The sequence below is a fragment of the Embiotoca jacksoni genome, unplaced genomic scaffold (genome assembly GCF_022577435.1).
Source record: "Embiotoca jacksoni isolate LCO1_2020_lvr unplaced genomic scaffold, fEmbJac1.0.p SCAF_6, whole genome shotgun sequence".
Classification (NCBI taxonomy): Eukaryota; Metazoa; Chordata; class Actinopteri; family Embiotocidae; genus Embiotoca; species Embiotoca jacksoni.
Genome location: NW_027185414.1, coordinates 21,365,379 through 21,377,021, shown reverse-complemented (window position 1 = coordinate 21,377,021; position 11,643 = coordinate 21,365,379). Strand labels below are relative to the sequence as shown.

The 11,643-nt window shown below is 41.0% G+C and overlaps 2 protein-coding genes across 3 annotated transcripts; one reads left to right on the top strand and one right to left on the bottom strand.

The window, feature by feature from the left end:
* The first annotated feature begins 335 nt into the window (after window positions 1-335).
* zrsr2 (zinc finger (CCCH type), RNA-binding motif and serine/arginine rich 2) lies at window positions 336-6,053 on the top strand. The gene is made up of 11 exons (XM_069173467.1): window positions 336-590; window positions 809-888; window positions 1,278-1,374; window positions 1,484-1,592; window positions 1,816-1,902; window positions 2,363-2,401; window positions 2,964-3,094; window positions 3,215-3,428; window positions 3,909-3,964; window positions 4,074-4,183; window positions 4,310-6,053. The coding sequence occupies exons 1-11, from the start codon at window positions 550-552 to the stop codon at window positions 5,227-5,229; spliced, it is 1,884 nt and encodes a 627-aa protein (XP_069029568.1). The 5' UTR covers window positions 336-549; the 3' UTR covers window positions 5,230-6,053.
* Window positions 6,054-6,140: 87 nt separating this feature from the next.
* On the bottom strand, window positions 6,141-11,376 carry LOC138212848 (AP-1 complex subunit sigma-2-like). Of its 2 annotated transcripts, none has more exons than XM_069173470.1 (5): window positions 11,199-11,376; window positions 10,658-10,836; window positions 8,876-8,984; window positions 8,535-8,728; window positions 6,141-7,833 (listed from the first exon to the last, which is right to left on the bottom strand). In XM_069173470.1, exons 2-4 carry the CDS (start codon window positions 10,834-10,836, stop codon window positions 8,573-8,575), a joined length of 444 nt encoding a protein of 147 aa, XP_069029571.1. In that variant the 5' UTR covers window positions 11,199-11,376; the 3' UTR covers window positions 6,141-7,833; window positions 8,535-8,572. The 2 variants fall into 2 exon arrangements, with proteins under 2 accessions (XP_069029571.1, XP_069029570.1); XM_069173469.1 differs by having other exon boundaries at window positions 8,591-8,728; window positions 11,199-11,374.
* Window positions 11,377-11,643: the final 267 nt, after the last annotated feature.

Sequence of the window (11,643 nt, the reverse complement as noted above, 5' to 3'; positions counted from 1 at the left end):
ATAGTAATGTTTACATAAGGGTTACATTCACCATTTAACGGAATTTAGTAAAAAAAAAAAAAAAAAAAAAAAGGTCATTATTGTAGACATACGAAAAATGTAAGAGCTATAAGCAGGCTGAAAGAATATCAGATCTTTAACACAGTGCCCAGACTAATACTGTTTTTTTTTTTTTTTTTTTTAATTAAAACTGTGAAATAGTACTCAAAAATGATATAAACGTTAAAGTAACTAATATGAGTTAAAAGAAACAAAAATGTATATCTTAATTTCTCGAAGAGGAACCGTTTTAGTTAAGGAATTTAAACCGGAAGTACTTCAAACCACCTCTTCCTGTCACGAACAAAACAACCCCGCATGTAGCCTGCTGAAATGGTTTAGTTACATCTGTACCAGTCAAACCAAATTCACCTCGGAATGAACTCGTCCAGTCAGAGGAGATTTTGTTCTCGTGTTTTTACGCAAGTCCTGATGACGAGAAGCAGCTGGCGGCAAAACTACTTCAGCGGACTGACGTTAGCTGTGGAAGCTAACTAGACAGCTAATGTTATGGCAGCACCCACTCCACTGACTTCTGCTCCTGTTTTAAGGTCTGTGTCTCTTCTTTATTCCTGGTTGAAATTAAGCGAGAATCAAACTATATATATATATATATATTTTTTTTTTTTTTTTTTTACAAGACACTACGGTGTTTCACTGCAAAATGTCCCCCTCTGCTGATGTCTCTCTTCACTTTGGCTCAGCCACACAGTTTTTTTTCTTCCCCTCCTCTGTCTCGACTGATGTTTCAAATCTTCTTTCACTTCAGTCAAAAGCAACGCAGGGCTGCTCTGAGGAAGGAGAGAAGAAAACGGAAACGCCAAGCTCTCGCCCATGCCAGAGAATGTGGTACGTAGATAACGAGGGTGGATTATAAAAGTTCAGAGACTGCTCCTGTTGCACGTGAACGCTGCACAGCGCTGTGTTGTGCATGGAGGAGGCGATCAAGCAAACGAGCCAGATGAGGGGTTTTGAATGGCATTCACATTTCGAGAGGGGGGCAGAACATCACTGTCCAAGAGGATGGTGCATCAGGTTAGGGGTGTAACTAGGTTGGTTTTCTTTGACATTTGCAAAGTGAATTTGTACACCGTTCACGTGCAACACAACCAGCCTCAAAACTCTTTGATTTGGTCCTCGTTGCTCTCTCATTGATGTTGTTGTCAAATGTGATAACTTTTGTGAGCCAGAGTCACCTCAACATATACAATATGTACTATATATATATACTATTATAGATTTTAAAAATGAAACAAGCTTCCCTGCTGAAGAAGAAGAAGAGGAGGAGGAGGAAATAAATGATGGAGATGGTGAAGATAAGGATGAAGAGAAGAGGTAGGTCAATACTAATGTCACTTCTGCCCTGCAGCTGCACATTTAAATGAGAGACAGCACAGAAACATTGACTGCACAGCTCTTCATGGTGTTTGATTTGTATTTTCAGACGGCGGCTACACGAAGAGTGGCTGGAAAGAGAGAGACTCGCCCAGGAGGAATTCAGGCTGCAGTTCGAGAGGGAGGAAGCTGCGAGGAAAAGAAAAGAAGAGGAAGAGGTAATCTAACGTCTTCAATGTCTTTAAATTGTAAAATGCTAATTTGGCTGCCGATTTTCCTCCAAATTATGTGAATACCTGCAGCCTGACCCAATCATCAGTTGGGATTGGGTGCTATGGTGATTGATTGGCTGGTTTATGAGCACATCTGACAAGTGATTTGCATCAAACATGTCATGTTAACTGTCATATTAACGAGCTTTATGCCATTTTGTGCCCACAGCGAATGATAAAGGAGGAATGGGAGGAACAGCAGAGGAGAGAAACAGAGGAGAAAGAGCAGAAGCAGCAGGAGAAGCGAGACAGAGAGGTGAAACGGTCTCCAGGATGATAGAAACACAAAGAAACATATCCTCTTCTACTTAATCACGAGTATTAATACGGTCCAGCCAAAAGTGGAGATGAAGATCATCACACAGTTACATATTTCACCAGTTGGATGTTTCTTTTGTAAAATGTGCTCTTGCTTTGTACGTTCTTTTTTAAACTTTTCCTTGACTGAGTGGCACAAGCAACCAATCCTTCACCTTAACTGAGATACACTCAAAGAGAAAAACTCTTCAGCTCTCACAACAAGGACGTATCTTTTACTTTGTGTGACAACTGCCTGTGAAATTGCCCCAGATGTCTGGAAATGATACATCTTGAATGCCAGTTATTTTTGTGCCTATCAGTCCTCGTGAATGTGGTCTTAACCCACAATAACAGATATGCTGCAGTATGTTGACGTCTACACTTTTTCACCCGCCGTGTCTTTACACCATTTGTAGGAGGCTGTTCAGAAAATGTTGGACGAAGCTGAAAATCAGGTATTAACACACATGGATGTCATTAAACTGATACGTACATCAGTAAGCATTTTTATTACTAAAAATATACATTTAGTTAAAAATCAATTTGCTTTTAATTAAACCTGCTGCAAACCTCCTGACATTTCCAAAGATGCCGGATATATTGTGTAGCGTATTTTTTTCCTAATTAGATGGAGCTCAGATTGACTTGTACATATTTTCAAGTTCAGTTGAGCTTCATACATTAACAGTGGAAGTTGTATAGAATTCACCTGACTGACTGATATTGTGGGCGACTAGTAGCTCATTACAGACGTATTGTGTTCAAAACAAACATATGGTACGTTTTTTATAGCTGTCATTATCGGTACTGTTGTTGGACTTAATCTGGCTGCTGCATTACAACATTGCCACTCCTCTGAACCATTAAATATACAATAAAAGAACCTTGTAAAAGCGTCGAGGGGTCTCGGAGTCCATGACAAGCACTTTGATCTGCTAGAAGGCTAAAAGCTAAGAGCTAATTTACAGTCAAAGTAGACAGTATATATACTTTGTTTGTTCATGTTCTTGCTTCCAGCTTGATAATGGAGGACCGTGGATGAATCCTGAGGCTCCTGTGATGGGGAACTCGGAGAACTTTGGAACAGAGCTCGACGTAGCCAACTGTCCGTTCTTCCTTAAGACTGGAGCCTGTCGATTTGGAGACAGGTGCTGATTGGTTCTCTTCTGATGTGACTTAGTAGGTCAGATTGATAAACCTCCGACACATTGAGGAGGTCTTTCCTTACATGTTTGTATGTCGACCTTTCTTCTGTCTTCGTGATCCAGATGTTCTCGGAAACACGTTTATCCCACGTCCAGTCCAACGCTGATGATCCGTGGTATGTTTAGAACGTTCGGCATGGAGGAGTCGCGGCGCGATGATTACGACATCGACGCTTGTTTGGAGCACAGTGAGGAAGACCTGCAGGATTCATTCCTCGAGTTCTACGATGACGTTCTGCCAGAGTTCAAGAGTATCGGCAAGGTGTTGCAGTTGAAGGTGAGATGAGGCTGCTTTCTGAAGTAATCTCGTTGCTTTCTTTCATCTTGTCTTCATGTCTACAAGATTGAAAAATCAGATTTATGTGCTTGATCTCTCAGCTACATCTACATGTTTCTAATAACGGGTACATGTGTTCATGTGCATGACAAGGACTTTCTATCGCAGCAGTGTGGTTGGATGAAAGAGACATAAATTGTACATGAATTGATGCATCTTTCTATTCCAAATAAATTGAGTCAAAGTTTGACTAAAACTAAAACTGGCACAACGCAGACTCTAAAAGACAAAATAAGTTGTTTTCCACAGCAAAACGTCTGTCTATTTGTAAAATTCAAACACATTTACACCATAAGAGAAACCAGTAAAACCCTCTTGTTGAATCTTGTATCACTTGAAATAGATACGACATGATTTCAAAAGAACAACTCGCTGTATAAATGATCAAATTTGTACCACTGATTCCTTTCCTCTTTTTAGGTCAGCTGCAATTATGAACCGCACCTGAGAGGAAATGTTTACATTCAATTTGACACGTAAGACATCACACAGCCACTCAACGACAAATAAATGAAATGTTTGCTGTTTGAAATTTTTGTATAAAGCGCTTCATTTTTGATCCTCTTGTCTCTGTTGTCTGTCCAGAGAGGAGCAGTGCAAAGAGGCCTTCATCAAGTTCAATGGGAGGTGGTATGCAGGCCGACAGCTTCAATGCGAGATGTGTCCTGTAACACGGTGGAAGAATGCCATATGTGGTGAGTCACTTATTAATACAGTCAAATGGGCATTTTTTTTTTTTTTTAATTTAACATCTACTGCAGGGAGACGATATTCAGTTTAGTGTTTTTACTTTAGTGTTTTTTTATTGTTGTTTTTTTCAGGATTGTTTGACAGACAGAAGTGCCCTAAAGGGAAGCACTGCAATTTCCTGCACGTATTTCGAAACCCCGGCAATGAATTCTGGGAGGCCGACAGAGACCTGCACCTGTCCCCCGACCGCAGCATCAGGGGGAGTCGCAGAGACGGGTGGCATTCAGAGCGATACAGCGATCGATCCTGGAGGCAGCGGCGCTACAGCAGAAGCCCGTTAAGATCGGAGAGATCACACGGCAGACGAGAAGACGACAGGCGGAGGAGCAGGAGCAGAGAGAGGAGGGCATCCCATCTGAACAGAGAGGTAAAACAGTCCTCCAGATCCAGACACAGTGACAGGAGGAAAGATCTGAGCAGAAGCAGAGACAGGTCGAGGAGCAGAAGTAGAGACATGCTGAGACACTGGAGTAGAGATAAAGACTGGGAGCAGAAGCATCGGAAGAGGAGCGAAGAGAGAGGCAGCAGAGACCAAGATGAAGACACTCGCAAAGAAACGAGAGAAAAGTCAAGAAGCACGAGCAGAGAGATGAAAAAAAGAAAGCAAAGTAGAGAAAGGAGCCCCAAAAACCCAGATAAACATAAGAAAATGTCTACTGATGATTCCAACACACACCGCCGCCACAAACACTCCAAAAAGAGCAAGAAGAAGAGCAAGAAGAAGAGCAAGAAGAAAAGCCATTTGTCTGAAGGAACGACTTCATCTGGAGAGTCAGAAAGGGAGAAGGAGTCGGAGGTGGAGACGGCAGATAACCATTCTGGACCAAGTCCTGGTGGAGCGATAACAGAAACGGAGACAACTCAGAACAACACCGGCTTCAGTGAGAGTGTCGACGGTGAGAATAACTTCAGTTCAGAGGTGAAAAGTGAACAATCAAACACTGAAATCTCAGGGGAGCTGACTGGAAATGGGGACATGGATTCTTCCTAGTGACTCCTACACTATTTTCTGTCACCACATAAATATGTGAAGGAAGAAATTATATTTTTATACACGAGCCTGGCTGCGCCCACATATTGCTCAAAGTTTCACTCTTTGAAAGGATTAAAGTCTGGAAACCCTGTTCGCGTGCAGGTTTGCTCAGAAGGACGGACCAATCAGCAGATGCCGTTGAAAGTGTTGCTCAAACAATAATGCGTTTTGGCGAAAGGCAAATGGTGGTCAATGTCAATTGGTTAAAGGCTGTTTGCAGTCTGGAAATGATTCTCTAAGGAGTCTTTCCAGACCCGTTTATTCAGTGAATTTAGGTCTGGAGATACATTAGGGCCGAGCCTGGAATCACTCCCTCATTCACTACTTCCTATACAATGGGAACTCAACAGCGAGCAGTAAATTAAGATTTTGGACTCTTACTTTTCACTTGCATCATCACTGAGTTGGTTATTTTCACATCCATAAAATGAGAAGCATTGCATTGTGGGATTGTTAGTACAATGTTGTGGACATGCAAAGGACTCTTTTCATTGCATTGTGGAACTTTTGAAATCACCATTTTGTAGTTTTACACACTTTAAAAGCAGTTTAGTGCCACATATTAGGAAAGAGGGCGTGATTCCATACACAGCCCATGTTAGCACTCATCACCATCCATAAACATACAGGATGTGAATATTTTGCCTTTTGAAAATATTCAATGTGACTTTAATTGAATGATCAGTCACCAGAGCTGTTGCACTACGTGGTCATTGTTGTCAAGTAAAAAGCATGTAAAACAAAACTTTGACACATGCGTTTTCTTTTTGAATACATTTATTGTTAATAACTTTCAAATATAAGAAAACAAAAGTGTTGGCAAATGTGTTGGCAGTGTTTAATACAAAAAGTGATTTCTTTTGCACAAATCAAAGATAAAACTGTTTAATAATTACTCATGAATGTTTAACAAAAACACTTGCGGTCTTGAGACTGAAGATAAAAAAAACAACCTGATTAGCATACAGTTTGGGATGAGCATCTTTTCATAGGTTGCTGGCTTGTTTTCCTGCATCTTACCGAACAAGCCGACAGTGATGAATATTAATAATGTGCCCTGATATTGTTACGCTCCTATTCCATAAAGAAACTCCCGTCTTTAAATGGACTGGGAATTACATAATACTGGTATATCGTAGCCGAATAACTTCGAGGAACATTTTTTTGTCAAACAACCTGCTCTTACAAATCCCTTTTCTGCCATGTTAGCCTTCTATAGACACCATTGAGAAGGTGAAACACAGTGTTCTTTGGTCATATGTTAGTCTTTAAGAGTAAGCCAAAGTTTTATAATACATAAAATAGTATTTTTTTCATTTGGGTCACTATCCTATCCTGACTAAAGACTAAAGGAGGGACTGACCTTGTGACATTTCTCCAGAGGTCATTACAAACTTCAATGTTAAACAAATGTTTCTGAGGAAAAAAAAAGTCAATCGTTAAAAAAAGGAGGAAAAAAACAAAACTACAGAATGACTTGACAGTTTTGCAAACATGACATTAATTACACATAGAAACCATGCAGGTTTAGCAAAGGTAAACAATTAAGTCCTGAAAAGGAAATATGAAATGGTTCATTTCTGGAGAGGAATCACCAAACACAAACCTACTCAACATGTACACCGACAATGATTATGAGTCGTTTGATTTTACTTGACTGATGGGTTGAGTTTACCCACATAGAAGTGATTGTATCATCGTCAGCGGTTCCCGCTCGTGTTACCATTACATTTGAATCACAGAGCTAAACATCTTTAAAAATACAAGGTCATTTAACAGCACTTACTGCCGTTCTGAACGAGTCCTCAGAGACCAAAAACCATCTGGAAGCATGATGAAGGTTTTTCACCGGTTCCCCGTTTTAATTCTCCTCATTAAAACAAAAATGAGAGTTTGTACAAGAACCAAACTATGTAGTATAAGTAACACTGTTTTATGTTGATCATTCATTCCAATTGTTTATATTTACCAACAAACATCATGCATTAATATTCTGCGGAGCAAGGACTTGGATTAGAAAAAGTTAACTTCAGAAACGTTTTTTTTAATCCAGACGGGTGGAGTCTGAGGATTCCATTTTTTTCTTAAAGATCATGTGATGGTAACACATGAGCGGCACCAACTGTAGCTACAACAGCATCTTAAAAAAAAAGGTACTTAGAGCCAAACGGCACATAAAACTCTGCAACGCGAGATGATGGATGATCTTAATATGATGCTGGATTTTCATATCGCTGCTACATTGTTCTCCGTAGAGTTTTAAGAAGTTAGGGTGAGTGACGTATGCCAAGTACTGCAGAGCGCAGTGAGGGAGCTTGCACATGGGAGACATTAAAACCACAGTTGGCACCACATTGAAAGGACATTACAGGATAGTACAGTACAGAATAATACAGTACATAGATGGTGATTATACACATAGAACACTGACACAGTGAACAGGAGATGACAGGATAGAGACATGGAGGTTGCCAGATCTGCATCTGGGAGAGAGACGGAGTTCAGCATGATGATCTATGTCAGCCCAATTTCTTCGAGAACACTCCGCGGTGCCTCGGCCTCCTGCAGATGGAGAAGAGAGAGATAAATGTTCACGCAGTCACACAATCTGTAGAACAAAGTACCCCTCCGAATCATAATTAATAGTACACGAGTCATAATTGCAAGTTGCTCAACGCGTGATGGGAACAGGAGGCCCTACAGGCCCGCGCAGGCAGCCGTGCTGTTACAACAATAGTCCTGCATGCTTTGCCAAAAATAAAATCACTGAGCACTGAATCTGTCCACTGCAAATGCCTCCACCTAGACAACAACAAAAACAGGCAGGACAGCATTGGCTTCAGAGCACTGGCTCAGGGGAGAGAGAGAAACGTATTAAGCGAGCGCAGCAGACTGAAAATAAACAGGCAGGTGCAGACGGTCGCAAGCTGGGAAAAGCAATGCAAAGCAACATCTTGCATCAAGCCTTTCGTCTGGTGTAGCACTTGCATTGTTGAGTTAATCTGCAATCGTGCCGGTTTCAGATGCTCTTCTTGGTCTTGGTAAACATTTTGGGGTTTTGGACCATTGGCTGAGCAAAATAAGTGATGCGAAGACATCGCTTTTGGTTCTAAAAACATGTAATGGGCATTTCCCCCGAAATTTCTGACATATTACAGACCAAACACTTTCAATCAATTTGCTGAGAAAAATCATTGGCAGATTAATCAACATTGAAAATAATCATTAGTTGCCACTTTACTTCCTAGTCCTGTTGAACTTACAGTGGTTAGTCAGTGAAATGGGTTCAACTATGTGCCGATTAGAGAACTGAGTCTACCTCCTGCAGCAAGTCGGCCTGCTCGATGGCCTTCAGCACATTCTTCTTGGAGGTTTCCTGGGCCTCTCCGCCCAGCAGGAACTCATCCAGAATAAAGTAGGCCTTCTCAAAGTTGAAGATTATATCCAACTCGCACACCTGTCAGGCCACAGCATCACAGAGAACAGCAGATTAGAGGAGATCCTGTCCTCACTGAAAACCTTAGATTATTCCAGTTACTTTTTAACAGATTGTCCACCACGCCGTTAACTGGCACGTTACACGCATGACGTTTACAAGACTCACACTGCCAAAATATTTATCCAGCAGCTCCACATATCGATGGATAATCTCCAGCGTGATCAGCTCATTATCCTGATCCTCGACCGCACAGCAGAAATACAGGCTTGCATATCTAATACACAAAGAAAGAAAAGCAATAGGTCAATATGAGCAAACAAACTTACTTAAAAAAACAACAACAACAAAAAAACAGCACACAGTCGACTTCATCAAGGCTCTAAAGATCCGGCACCAAGTATTTATAGTGAGTAGAAAACTAAAAGTCACAATCTTCAAACAGCGAGGACTTATTGCACGGACAATAAGATTGATTTGTACTCATGTAAGGAATATATGATCATACAAAAAACACCTCTTCCAGTGTTGCAGCACCGAGTCACTTTCTCCTGGCTGCATTTCTGTTTGTTTTAGTTTAATACAGTGAAGACATGAAGATGTTTTTATATTTTCTGACTCAGCAGTCATATGTTCAGAACTAATCAGGCAATCTTTACATATTTGTGTCATTTCCCTCCATTATTCTGCAGTCATTTTTGAGAGGGGGTGTTTCTGGCTTTCATAACAACAGAAGGTGAAATCTTGACAAAACAAATCACTGACTCACATAAACAACTCCAACAAATCACCACAGATGCAGAAGTGATGTAACGAACCAAAATGTAACACATCCCGTTATCAAGATCATTCTCTCGCATAACAAATGTCACAACAACAATCAAGAGTGCAGCTTATTTTAGACCAGGGGTGTCAAACATACGGCCCGCGGGCCGGATCCGGCCCGCCAGGGGGTCCAGCTCGGCCCGCCGGGTGACTTTGCTAAGTGTGAAAATTACAGAAAGACATAAATTGCATTTCTATGAGAATATGGAGGTTTATGAGTACAAACGTTTTAAATTTGTTTTATTTTTTTATTTTTTTTAATCGATCCAGTAATTGCTTCAAAAACAGCATAAATGCGACGTCTGCTCCGGAGGCAGCTGCGCTCGCTGCTCGCTTTGTGACACGTTTGACGTCAACCGCGTCACAAAGCGAGGGAATCTGCAGAGGAGAGCCGGGGCAGATAAACAGCGGGCTGATGTCTGAGTTTTTGGTCTTTATGTTTCTAGTTTATTGTAGAAAGACCTTAAAACAGGGTTTATCATCCAAAAACCTTCACCAATGATTTAAACAAAGAGAAATATTGTCGTTATGTGTGCGTTATTATGCTATGATTTTACTGGTCTGGCCCACTTGAGATCAAAGTGGGCAGTATGTGGCCCCTTAACTAAAAATGAGTTTGACACCCGTTTTAGACCATTATGAAATATTTAAACATTTAACTCCATATTTTAAAATTCTTCCAGGACTTTTAACTACATCCGAGTCCACATCATGGAAACTCAGTCTCTCTCCCACAACCTCCTGTTCTCCAAAAAAAAAAAAAAAAAAAGGAATCACCACTTGCAGGAATCACCTCCTGCAAGTAGTTAGCAGCTTTTGCAAGATTTATTTGGTTTAAATAAACCAAAAATGAACTATGTATTCTGTTAGGTCTGCTGCTGTTAAGAGGAAAGTTTCATAACAAGTCACAGATGAAACACTTAAAAAACTACCAAAAGATTTAAGTTTGTGATGAAAACCAGGTTTTGAAAAAAAAAAAAATAATCTAAATGCATCTCCTGCTGCACGTGTTCAAAGAACCCGAGCTGGTGTGTAAACAGTAAAAAAAAAAACACACTTTAAACGCCAGCAGGGATGCACAAAATGAAGGACTGTAAAGACACCGCATGTCTCCGATTGACTTACCTTTTGTACACAATCTTGAGGTCCCTCCACTCCAAGAAGCTGCACATCTTGGGCTTCCTGGCCAGTATGGTCTGGACCAGGTCTCTGGAGATCTTCTTCCTCTCCTTGTCGGACAGAGGGACATACCATTTCTGTAACCGCAGCTTTCCCTGCCGGCTGAACAACAGCATGAACTGCATCTGCGTAACCGAGAGGAAGTTCAGGTCAGAGTTACCCACGTGACGTAAAGACTTGGTGCGTGACATTAAATTAATAATGTTGGAAGTTCATTTAGTGCAAAAAACAACAACAACAATAAGCAGAAACGCCCGAACAGGAACTACACGAGGATAACACGCCCGAGCCACCTGCTATGTTTACTCGACATCGGGTTCATTATACGTGAAAGAAGCTTTAAGTTTAAGTTTCATTAGCTCGTGTTTGCTGACGTTGCTTAATGGCCACATATTACCGTCAACAACACGTTACGTGTCGTGTCCCCCCCACACACACACACACTCCTGCGACACAGCAGCTACGAGAAGTAAACACGAGTCTTTACCTTCGACCGGGCCTTCGAGATAGTCCCTTGGACGACTGGCGGCTCGAGTAAATTCAAGCAAAATACATAACCGAAAGAGAGAGACCGGATACTTGACTGTTTCTGCGGGTTAGCTTCTTATCGAGCTTGATGCTAACCCGGCTGGTGGCGGTTGCTGGTGAGACAACGATTAAGACAGCTGCGCCGTGATTGGCTGAAAGAGACACAGCTGCGGCATCTGATTGGCTTAAAGATTCCGTTATTCGTTACGTATCGGTGGCTTCCTATGGCTGAAACTTTCTACCTCACTCGATTTCGCTTCTGTGTTCAGTAATAAACTAAAAGAACAAACCATTTTTTTTTTTAATTTAAAAAAAATAATAATATTAGTGCTTCATTGATTTAAAGTTTTGCAGTTTTAACTTATTTACATACTGTTGGCTTTTTTTTTTTTTCCTGTTTACGT

Bases quoted from the DNA above. Each gene is read 5' to 3' on its own strand.
- LOC138212848 (XM_069173469.1), bottom strand. From the start codon at position 10,836: ATGCAGTTCATGCTGTTGTTCAGCCGGCAGGGAAAGCTGCGGTTACAG. The intron at 8,729-8,875 runs GTGAGTCTTGTA...GTGGCCTGACAG, and splicing joins TGGATAAATATTTTGGCAGT to GTGTGCGAGTTGGATATAAT. The intron at 7,834-8,590 runs GTAGACTCAGTT...CTCCATCTGCAG, and splicing joins AGGCCGACTTGCTGCAGGAG to GAGGCCGAGGCACCGCGGAG.
- zrsr2 (XM_069173467.1), top strand. From the start codon at position 550: ATGGCAGCACCCACTCCACTGACTTCTGCTCCTGTTTTAAG. The intron at 2,402-2,963 runs GTATTAACACAC...TCTTGCTTCCAG, and splicing joins TGGACGAAGCTGAAAATCAG to CTTGATAATGGAGGACCGTG. The intron at 3,429-3,908 runs GTGAGATGAGGC...TCCTCTTTTTAG, and splicing joins GCAAGGTGTTGCAGTTGAAG to GTCAGCTGCAATTATGAACC.